Source organism: Lytechinus variegatus, chromosome 4, assembly GCF_018143015.1.
Source record: "Lytechinus variegatus isolate NC3 chromosome 4, Lvar_3.0, whole genome shotgun sequence".
Classification (NCBI taxonomy): Eukaryota; Metazoa; Echinodermata; class Echinoidea; order Temnopleuroida; family Toxopneustidae; genus Lytechinus; species Lytechinus variegatus.
Window position 1 is genome coordinate 9,384,305 of NC_054743.1, and position 12,466 is coordinate 9,396,770.

General features: G+C 37.2%; 1 protein-coding gene across 1 annotated transcript; it reads right to left on the reverse strand.

Moving 5' to 3' along the window:
- Positions 1-1,279: 1,279 nt before the first annotated feature.
- Positions 1,280-7,491, reverse strand: LOC121412472 (cytochrome P450 4F12-like). The gene is made up of 7 exons (XM_041605285.1): positions 7,108-7,491; positions 6,612-6,755; positions 5,135-5,328; positions 4,607-4,754; positions 4,296-4,385; positions 3,166-3,317; positions 1,280-1,727 (listed from the first exon to the last, which is right to left on the reverse strand). The coding sequence occupies exons 1-7, from the start codon at positions 7,444-7,446 to the stop codon at positions 1,280-1,282; spliced, it is 1,515 nt and encodes a 504-aa protein (XP_041461219.1). The 5' UTR covers positions 7,447-7,491.
- Between the last annotated feature and the right edge of the window lie 4,975 nt (positions 7,492-12,466).

The window sequence follows — 12,466 nt, forward strand, 5'->3', positions numbered from 1 at the left end:
TATAATTCGGATCGGTATCTAACTGTTGGCTTTATATATCAAAGAATTTTATTCATTTTTCCTACAATTTTCAACAATGATAACATATCAGCCTTACATAGTACTTGAAGGTTACACTTCCTAATTCCGAAGGTTCGTAATTCCGTAGGTTCTTGATTCCGAAGGTTCGTTATTCCGAAACACGTAAATTGCCTATACCTCGATATTCGTTAATCCGGTAACGTAAAAGGGATCGTTAATCCAAACATTTGTGGCGTTAATATTCCGAAGGTTCGATAATCCGAAAACGAAATAAGGTTCGATGTTCCGAAGGTTCGTTAGTCCGAAAACGAAATAAGGTTAGTTAATCATTTAGTTTTCGGACTAACGAACCTTCGGAATTACGAACCTCGTTTCTTTTTCGGATTAACGAACCTCCGGATTACGAACCTCACTTCGTTTTCGGACTTACGAACCTTCGAAATTACGAACCTTGGGAAATACGAACCTTGGGAAATACGAACCTTCAGAATAACGAACCTTCGGAATATCCGAACCTTCGGAATAACGAAGCTTCGGAATTACGAATGTATGCAGTACTTGAAGACCGACCTCACATATACATATAGGTAGTAAATACTAATATCTGATAAGGGTATAGAGTTAAAATCAATTGAACATGGGATTATAACCATGAGATAACAATAAACAAGTAGTATGTTACAATTTTATACTATTGCTATCATTTTGCCTGAGTACAAAACAATGACAAAACTATGCTTGTTAACAAGACTGCATTTTTTTTATATTATGCTAAACATACAAAGACATTTCTTACTTGCATCCAGTAGCTTTATATAGGCAGAGAAAAGTATGTGATCAGTTTTATTCATTTCGGTAGGCCTAATGGCCTATTGCCTTGCTTTGATTTTTACAAACTCCAATTAAAGAATAACGTATTGGAATGAACTCCGCCTAACATGCCTAAGTCAATGGGTTTCATAAAAATGTGATACCTAAGTTTTGGTTCTACATGTTTCTGAAGGCAGGTGGGCAAACGTCAACATATGGAAATGAGCGGCCGCTCCATGTTTTAAAATGGCCAGCTATAAAGATAAATGATTATATGGGGTAAAATTTATATGAAACATAGCTACGGGCCTATTAGTAGGTTGGGAGAAATTTAGTTAATTTCCAACTACAGCGTAAGTCCTTTGATCAAACGCAATTTGTTGGACCATATTATATATCGAGATAAAAGATAAAACTTAATTGGAGATGGATGGATTCATAGCCAACTTTAGTCTTTATTCCGCGGATGAATACCAAGAAGTATTTCATCCTGTGGCACACTGACTACTCTGTAGACTGGTTTGGAGTCTCGTACCAAAGAAAATCCAAACCTGTTGAAAATTCGAATCGCGGCTATTTGAATCTCCTGAAGCGCGAACTGCTGCGCAATGCAGTTGCGCGCTCCAGCGGAGAAGGGAATGAAAGCGAAGGGATCTCGACCTTCAACGTTCTCGCGATCGAAGCGGCTTGGTTTGAATGTCATGTGATCGTCTCCCCAAACTTCAGGATTGTGATGGAGTTGGTACGCATAGATTGTAATCTCGGTTCCTGCTGGAACGGTTAGACCATCGACAACCAATGGTTCGGTTAGGAGGCGGCCTGGCGATACAAACGAGTACATACGCTGACTTTCCTTGATGCATTTCATCAGAAACGGAGTATCATGGAGGTCTTCACTGCAAATTTAATGAAGAGACATATTTAATAATTCAAAAGTAAAACAGTTGTAAATTGAATCGCTCCAAAGTGTTCAAGGAAATTACACAAATAATGACATTGTCAATCTGCTAAAATGGTAACATATATCCTTTCATATCCATCCAAGTATTTTCAAATTGAGTGTATATATAGGCCTAGTCGCATACTCATTCAATCTGTAGAATTTCATTACAGAATGCCCTAAAGCCCCCCTCGGAGTAGCCTCTTGTCGAGGCCCTGTCGGCTGCTTTCTGAGCGAACATCACGTGGCGAAGCAAGGTATAAAGCGAAGCATAGCGCCGCGAGACAGGTCTAATTCGCGAATTAGGAAATCCCTCGCTTCGCTCGGGAAGCAGTCACCAGGGCCTCGACAAGAGGCTACCCTCTGAGTTGAAAGCTACGTAAGTAGGGGAAGGCGGGGTAAGTTGTGACAGTTTTTGCTTTTTGCATGTTAGAATTGATATGATTAATAATCTTGTCGAAATAAGTACCTTGCTTTGAAATTTAATTCTTCTGAAATATTTTCCACCTATATATAACTTTCTATCCCCACACTGAAAGTCATCGTGACCTTTGAAAAAAAAAACTATGTACAAAATGTATGAGGGGAGAACCAGCATGTCAATTTTTTGTTTAAAGTTTTTTTCACTTGCTAATTCTCTGTAAATAATAACATCCTTTAAAAGGAAAAGAGCAGTCATGTAAATTTGCTCCTTTCAGCCAGCATTTCAATAGATTTTTATGGGTTTTTTTTAAGATACATTACCATAGGAATTACCATGGCTCAACTTGCCCCATGCTGTTTGGCTCAACTTACCCCAGTCCGAACTTAGTGCGATAATTTTGTATCCACACATTTATTATGCATCCATCATATAAAAGACTATGACAAGAATGAAGATCCATACCTGGACTAATAATGTTGTTATCATGTCTTTATTATATTTAAAGACGTGTGTGTTTATAAAGCACTTATCTATTTCACACTCTTTTTTACTTTTTTGGCTGAAATTCATATTTTTCCCTCTAAAAACTACTTTTTGTTTCAAAGTTGAAAACAATGTGGTGGGGTTAGGGGTTATGCTATGGGTCATCTATACATGACACCACCACAATGTCTGACTCATTCATTATTGGCCTTGGGTTGGTGGCTCAACTTGCCCCTATGCTCAACTTACCCCGCCTTCCCCTATGCCATAATATCCTGCTATCGTAGTATACAAAGGTTCTAGAGTTAATAGTGAACCGCTATACATAGCGCATGTGCAAGTCTACCTATGGTAACGGATCTATCAACCTTTCAACTAGGTTTCATTCTATACTATTGCGAACCTATATTTGATTTCGAATCAATTATGATCAGTAGGCCTATGTGTCGTTTTGGCCAATAATGAATGATCTAATATTGATTTATACCTGCGAACTTCAAGAATCTCACGATCCTTGAAAAGTTCATCAACTTCCTCCTGAACCATGGTCTGGTATTCTGGATGAGTAGCCAACAAGTATATCAGCCAAGTGAGGGCGCTAGACGTCGTATCAACCCCACCAAAGATGAAACTATTAATCTTTTCAAGGGTATAATAAAAAGAAAATGTCGAGTGAAAGTTTATAGATTGTTAATCATCGTGCTGCAGACATACCGGTAAAACCGAATTCAGGTCGACAAAGCTGTTTCGGACTTTTCGCATTTACTACGGGGAAACTCTCTACAACGCGCCAATTCCTTTGAAAATGCAGGTCAAATCACAAATGAGAGCTGAGAGGCTTTTGTCGAAAGTTGCATGAACCGGGACAGCAATGGAATCTCTTGACTCTGGACAACGACATAATTCCAATTGCTCATCCGGTTCAAATCTTCGGATGATCTGCTGTCCCAGTCGACCAACTTTCGACAAAAGCTCGTCTCGGCTCTCCATTGCGATTTTAATAATATTTTCAAAGATCTCGATGAGTTGAAGAGAGTGCATGTCTCCATAGTAAAGGCGAAAACTACCTATCATGTCATCACCAACGTCATACATTCGGGCGGTTAAAGGAGTGATTTCTTTGATGTGACCCTTGAGTGTGACTTCTGTCATAAGGGAGTTCCGCTTAGCGACGTACAGAGGATTGAAGAACAGAGTAAATGTACAGAAAATGTTTGTCAAATGACGAAGATTTTAAAAGCTGGGAGATCTTTGTCGAAATTGGTGAATTGGAACAGCAATATCGTCCAAAGTTTCGGAGCTGACGAAAACTGCACAAGATGTCGTTTGTCCAAAATCAAGGATCAAACCCTTGTTTTGATTCACTATTTCCTTTGACCAAGGACTTCTGGGGTGTTTTTGTCATGACTGGCATTGAACAATTCATTTACTCTGTTCTTGAATACTAAGTGCGTCCTTCAGAAAAATCTCTCCATTATTATGTCATTGACCGACTTTTGTCGTGCTAATACCAGTTTGGTTGTCTACGTGGTGTCCTTTTCCATAATCATGTTCACAAAATAGACCTGAGAGTGTCGTGCATACCTCAAGAATAGTAAAACAGCCTGTATTACATACCTCATCTCTCATTTCTTTTTCAGTGAGTCCACCGCGTGCATCGCTTGCTAACAGGAGAGTGTCCAAGAAGTCCATTCCTTTGTGAAATTCCTATGGGCAATATAATATATCGAGGTAAATCTACATCATATTTCAAAATCGTGAAAATCCTCTTCAAGTGTTTACTTATCTGCTATTCAACATAAAGTTAGGCTACATTCTTCGAGCTTTCAATGTTGAAAAAATAAGATTCCTATAATATTCTCTAAGAGAAGGAGAATACATATCGGTGGAGCGACGTAAAGTGTATTCTTCATTTATGGAGTTCTTACCTTACACCCACTATTTCGGTGTTGCTCCTTGCGAGCTGATATGAGTTTATCCTGGAGTGTGTGAATGATGTTGATCTTCTCTCTCCAAACCTTGTATATTGAAGACCGTCGGAAGAAAAACTCGAAGAGAAGAAGAGGATTCATTGTCCTGCGAGAAGAAAACAAACCAACTAGGTTGGCACTATGATCGTATATAGACTTTAAAAAACGGACACTGAAGAAGTAATCATCCCTTGATCTCAGATCGTAATGAATGCTCAGCTATTCCCCCTTTCCTCTTTCAATTTGGACCGACGACCAAAGATTAAATTTTCCAGTAAAGAACATATTTCAAACAGACAAATGAATTGTGGTAGATAGCGCTTAAATTTGGAAAACGTGTCTTCCAAATGCATGCCATTAACTCGAGAAGTATGACTCATCTTCGTTTACCATGTTTACACTTTAATCGCATATTCATGTTTGTCTGTCAAGACACTATGATAATGTAAATTTAAAAGAAATTAAATATGTCTTTGGCGTTTATACCTCTTCGTGACAACATCTGATAGAGCAGCAACCGCTTCTGCGTATTCAGACTCACGTTCCTGACAATCAGATTCGTAGGAAAAGGCACATTGTAGGATGACATCGCTGGCAAAGGCACTCGTAGTTTTGTGAAGTTCAAGAGACTCATCCTTCTCGCTCCGTTGTGAAATAACGGAAATCAAGGTGTCTGCAACCTGTATAATACAGAATGATTTTCATTTCACATTGAACGATACAAGTTTCATCCAAGGAATTAAAGATCTATTTGTTCTTAGTTTCGGGGCTGACGAAAAATTGCAAATGTGTTGTTTGTCAAGGCCGGAGCGTTTCATCAACATATCTGTCGGAGTTACTATGGTAACTGTCGAATTAAACAGGACTTGGGCCTATTGCAGAAAGAGTTGCGTTTAAACGCAAGTCAAAAAAATCAATCGGAAGTCCCAAATGTGAGCTGTTAATGGTTGAAAATCAAGTTGCGCATGATTTTTAGAGTTGCGATTGATGGCAACTCTTTCAGCAACGGGCCCCTTGTCAGATAACATTCCAACAAGTCCTTTCATGAAAATCTACCCGTCGTATAGAATACTGACTTCATGAAATCTAGAGAATGTCTAATAACCCCAAAAAATATCATGCTTGAATGATCAGGCGTATTAAGACAAGAGAAAGCCAAGGACACGTTATACCAAATAAATAATTGCTAACAGAAATTGAGAAACTATAGTGATTCAGATGAATGTCCCAAATCTATGTGCTAGTACTACTAAATACAATTCTTCATATTTTCTTCAATAAATTTACATACATTTGAAATGGGAAATGTGCAAATAATATACCCACTGCCCCCTCATCAACATGTCAACGCTTTCTAATGAAGATATAATATGGCGCCAAGGTTCGAATGACTTCACAAAGGGATGTGGGTTATACAGTGACCCGGGGTATGCAATCCCGTAGAAGTGCTTGTTTGAGTCATGGCTCCTACGGGGGGGGGGGGGGCGGGCAGTCAAACGTATTGCTGTACTCACGCGTGACCAAGAAATTTTCAAACAACCCCTAAACGAGTTTTTCTCTGTTTGCAAAGTGAACCCAAACAAGTTTTTCGCGGGCTTTATTTACACATTTTGGCCCCTAAACAAGACGTCGACAAAATATGACCTGGTGGGAAAAAGCTTGGGGGGAAAAAATATATACCCTAAACAAGTTTGGCTAGTCTAAAAAAAGCTTTGGGGAAAATAACATACCCTAAATACGTTTCACCCCGCGACTGACCATTGACCAGTCTTTCAAAACCATCCCTTTTCCTGAAAATCAGTGTTTTTGATACCCTAACGAGTCCACGCGCGGACCGCGTCCAAAACTGAAAAAAACAAACTTTAAACGGTCACGCGTGTGTACAGCAATATATTTGACTGCCACGGCCCCATGGTGGGGCGTGGTGGTCCCTACGGATCATGACCAACTGTATACTACTCACCTTATTTATCTTGGGGATGTAGTTCTTAAGAGCGTTAAAATGGAAAGTGCTTGTTATGAGCCTTCGGTGTCTCTTCCACAGGTCACCATCTAAAGTAGCCATAGGATTACCCAACCATTCTTCAAATAGACCATACATAGGACTCTGTAATGCAAACATAAATTGTTGGCACAGGTCAACTGAGCCATATTGCTCAAGTGTGTCAAGGATATGTCTAGTACGTGGCGGCAATGTATTTTAAAATAGGGTGAAGACGACCTGATTTTTTTTCTTCAGTTGAATTACAGGTAGAGGCGAATCCTACCACTGCTTTTCATGTTTTTTCTTCTTCTTTTTCTTCCTCTCATCTTTTTTTGCCACTTGAACTACTAAGCAGGTGGTCGCCCCTTCCCCCTCGGCGCCACTGACCCCTAGTAGGGGAAAACCTTTTACCAATCAAGTTTCTTGCTTATAATTAAAGACCTGGCAGAAGCATTACAGTAGAAAACTGACTTACCTTGACCGTGCCAACTTTATCATTGAATATATTCCTCACCGAGTCTGGGTGAGTAGGTATTACCATAGGTTTCCAAGCAGCCCAGAAGACGTGGAGTTTGGGATAAGTCTTAGCCATGTTACGATGCCACTCAAACCCAGGGGTTAGCGGTCCAGGTTCTTGTAAGACATTGCCGAACAACCAGTGAGGTTTGGGGCCTGGAAGAGTACGTCGAATATGCATAATCCTCTTCAGTTCTCCCCATATTGCCATCATCCAGTGAAGACATTTGTATCCTAACGAAATGATGATCACTGTTAATAGCAGAACTGCCGCTGGACCAACATTCCAAAATGCCATGGTTGGTGCTAGTCTTCTTAACCGCAGGGCTGGTTTATCAAGCAGTTATTGGTACCTTCTAGATCAAGAACTTTGAATAAAATAGAAGGTATCGCGATATATAGGCTCATAGGCCTACGTAAAATGATCTTCCGATTGAGATCAAAGTTCAGGTTAACCGGATACCAGATATGCGTATGTAAGGAAGCAATCAGGGTGAATTCCAACCAGGGCCCTAGGAACGATTTTTTTGCCTGGGGATGCTGATGTAAATTTGAAAAGCCCCCCCCCCCCCAAAAAAAAAGGTTTTCACAAGAAAATGGAGAACAAATTGGTCCCGAGACATTATAAAAGGAAAAAAAAGAAAAGGAGAAATGCCTACCCTACAATATCAAAAAAGGCGGTCCAAGGGAGCCGAGCCCCCCCCCCCCCCCCATTGGAGGAGCAAAAAAAAGGGGAAAGGAAGGGGAAAGGAAAAGGAAGGGAAGAGAAGAGCAGAAAAAAGGGAGATGCGTGAAAAAAATAAGGTGAGGGGACTTGGAAAATAATTTTGAAAAATCTTTCATGTCACTATGTAAACTTTTCTCTTGCGCTTCATGTTCGCATTGTATATTTGATGAGATACATATAGGCTACTGAAATCCTCCAATCTGATAGTAAATTTGTTATAGAAATTGAGCATTTGTAATCATAAATTATTATGAAACAGGATCCAGAATGTTTTGTATTTTACATCTGATTTCACAGAAGATCTAGTGTTATGGTTCTTTGATATTTCTCTCTCCGTTGCATCAATGTTTTGTTGGAGTACACTTAATAATAATAATACGCTTCATTTACATAGCGCCTTTTCATCAGATACAAAGCGCATTAAAGAACGAAAGAATAACAGAACATAAATAGCGAGTATGAAACTTCATCTCGATTTATCATGAAGAGAAAGTACTTTACACATAATGAGGCCTATCTACCAAAACACATTTAACAGCTACATAAAAAACAACAACACATGTCTTAATGCTGATTTCTCTATCCAATAGATGTTTATTTACAAGAAAATTTAGTATCACTTGACTTATACCACTTAAAACTACAAAATTCTCATGACAAATAGTGGTCAAGTTTCTTTACCTACTATTTTGTTTCAGGGGCAATCTGCAAATCTGACATAAGATTTATCTTCAGAACAACCTGGTTTGATAATAAATTAATATGAATCCACTTCATAAAGGTAAATCATTGTATCTGGCAAAATATATATTCCATACGAAATTTCCTGTGTTTATTTGAAATAATGCACAGAAGTTCTACAAACATTTGTATAAAAAAGTAAAACAAAGACAAACTAATTTGACAAACATAATTTTATAGCATTACATTAAAAAATAACAATGCTTGCAGGAGAAAGAAAAGTTCACAAAGTAACACAAAATATACCGAACAACCGATCTTACAACATTTAGTTAAAGCTATATAATAAAATAAAATGTAATTTCACATATCATTGTGATTGGCACTTTAGAGATAAATGTATCTGCAGATCAATTGAAATCAAATACCACAATTGTTTCATAAAGGCAGATTTTGAAGTTATCAACACAGAATTTGAATCAGTACTATGGAAAAGTCTTTTCAAGGTTGTTTTAAAAGACACTTTTTTGGAAGATCATTCAACACATGGCAAAACTGACAAACATGTACACATTACAATGTTCAAACATTATATAACTTACTTTTGACAGATTCAACAATTAATTATACATTCAATGAAACAGATTTCATGTTATTTCACTTCACAATTGTTTTTTAGAAATCCTATTTATCTATTTTTTTTCTATATCTACAGTCAGACAACTGTACCTATATATGTACTGGGCATCTACTTCATGCATAAAATTAGAATTATGCTCGAAAGAAGCAAAAAAACTGCCATGTTGGCAGTTTTTGTGATTCATATATATATATATATGTATCTATATATGATTCAGATCAGATATAATTTTGAAAATAAATATTTTACTTTTTTTTGTTCCTTATTATGTACATCATTCTGTTTTAAATACTTTATTATGTATTTTCTCAAAGAAATTAACTAGGGACATTACTTTCTTCATAATGAGCATGGAATTTACAATTCAATCTTTATAACTTGGGGGCTGCATATCCACAACAAGATACGCATTGATTACTTTGTACATTGCATACATAACCCTTGAAGTGTTGGGGGTGCCTCAGTACCGTGAGGGCTACACTGATTGCTGGGGTTGAAATTCATGCTTCAGCCTCTACAAACATGAAACTAAGTACTGCAGAGTATAGAATGATGATTTTATTAATTGGTTGAAATCTTTCCCACGGTAAAGCCAAACAGGAATCAAAACAAAGAGAATGTACTCTAGAATACAAAGACCAAAGTCATGTGTACTCTTGTTTTAGTTGCTATACAAATTAAGTTCAAATGCTCTACTATTCATAATGATAGATAAAACATTTTCATTTTTATTAAAAAAAAAAAACAGGATCCAAGAGATCCAAAAAATTACCTATCCTATTGCTGACCCCATCTCAACTAAGTTGATGAGGTCAAGGTCAGATAGAAAGAAAAAAAAAAAGGAAGTGAACCTTTTGAGAGACCCGTTCAGACAAAGCGCATCAAAAATCTTAATCCAACACTACAAAATATACATATGCATAAATTGTTACCAAATGCAATCAAACCACCATCGCTGAAAGAAATAGTGCAATCATATCAGACAGGAGCAAATTTCACAAAAAGTCTTGCTTTGATGATGCATAGGAAGCAAAAAGAATAACAGAGTTCTAGAATACCTGCAAAAATTTGTTTCTTTCATTATTTTTTTTTACCCAGGGTAGTGTCTTCAGTCAAACTATTTTACAAGAGGGCCCTGCACAGGAAATGGAAATTAACAGTGGTCTCACTGAAACAAAATGTCAAACTATGGCTTCAAAACTGATTGATAGCATCTCAACTCATGTCAATTTCTTGGAAACTGACATCCTTGAGAATAAAAAATTAAGGAGTGAACAAAGGATTCACTTTCTTTTCTCAAACATAAATGATTGCCAAAAGATTCTAGAAGAATCATGGTGAAAATATGCAGTGATCTATATTACACTCATCTGCAGATCAACTAATTTTTCTTGTGCGACAAACTCCACAGTACTTACAATGAAACAGAAATAAGATAAATGGGTACTCAAAACCAAATTGCACTTCCTTTCAACAACAAATCCACATTGTAACAATGTCAATCCTCAATTTCATTAATCAATAAGCGAATAACCATGTAGTACATCTTGACACTACAGAGGCTGAAGCAAAATTTTGACTTCCATTAATTTCTAATTCAAAGTTATTTTGCAAGAGACACTTCTTTTTCTTTTACATGCAGCTTGAATAAACCAAAAAAAATAAAAAATTTACTCATTTACCCTTTTCATAAACCTATCCTCCAATTAGCCGCCTAAGAGTAATGCGGATAATTCAATAAAAATTGCGTTCATAAACTCCGAAAATAAGCCGCATTATTTTTACGAGCGCCCGTCCTGAAAAAGGCGGATAATCGCTATGACAACTGGACACGCCCCCTCCGATGCGGTTGTGTTGGAAGAGGGTGACCTTGTGACCGCACCATGGCAATTATCCGCATTATTTGGAAATGCGTTCATAAACTCAAAATCTTATCCCGATGCTGCTATTATGCGGATAATAGCAGCATCAGAGTAATGCGGATAACTCTTGTCCTCCTCCAATTTTACGACCAAATTATGCTGCTATTAGCCGCCTAATTCATAGTAATTGGGTTTATGAAAGGGGTATCAGTCACATTCAATTAATCAAGTGAATTTGGGAAAGGCTTCTCATATGTCAAGGCACAATAAGCAAAGTTCCTTTATCTGTTGGACATTTTTAAGTTGGGTTGCATCTCAAAACTACATGACTGACATCAGAAAAAAGTGGACGTGATAAGACTATTTATCAATTAGCAAGCATGGTATTCGAAATTCATATTGCAAAATATCTTATTCTAAATAAATGACCTTCACAACATAACAAAACTTCCACAAAGTTTTGCAAGACATGACTGAATATCAACAGTAATCCTAGGTACACTTAATTCCAGGGGAAAATGACATGCTGGCCTGGGGCTATTTTGCCCTCAAACTAGCCCGGAGAATAGAAAAGACCACCAGAAAATCTCTGTTCACACATGTTGCAGATTTAGGCACTAGGCTGTGAAAAGTCGCTCCAAAAGATAGGAAATTAGTTTTTTTTTGCTGATCCAAATTGTTCACAATCCAAGAGGTATTTTGGAAAAAAAGGTATTAAGCCTGGTAATTCTGACAAGCATGAAGAGCGAAGACCCTAGATTTTGAAATGTGAAAAATTATCTCTTTCATGAACTCCCTCATAAAGTCTTTGGCCATCATTCTTGACTCGGGTTTAATTCAAACTCTAGTCTAAAGTTGTGGTTTAACTATGGATAGCTAATTGTGGCACAAATCTCTGACAGTTATAGGTTCAATTTCTCACCTCATTTTACATTAAAGTAATTCTTTACTGTCTGGGATTAAAGGTTAATTCTTCATCATAGAAACAGTAGGAAAGAGCATAGAACATAATATACAATGCTAACAAAATTTCACATTTTTCTCTCCCCATATCCTTTTAGAATTTTACAATGGTCTTATTTAAACTGGACTTCAAATATGGGGCAATGGGTTTTGGTGCAATTACAGAAATAAAAATTACATTTGTGCAAAAGGTGCATTTACTGTTTATATCCTGTCCAATACTATCATAATTTTATTATTAGTGTGCAAGTAAGGAAATCAACATCAAATATACATTTAGTACAACTGCTACCATTAGATTTTTTAATCCATTAAATGCATAAAGGCACTAATTTTTATACAAAAAGTAAGAGAAAATAGTATCAAGGCCTGAAAAAAATTTTGGTACAGGTTCAATTATGTAACCAATATTGGGCTATAATCCTAAATTCCAATCATAAAAAAA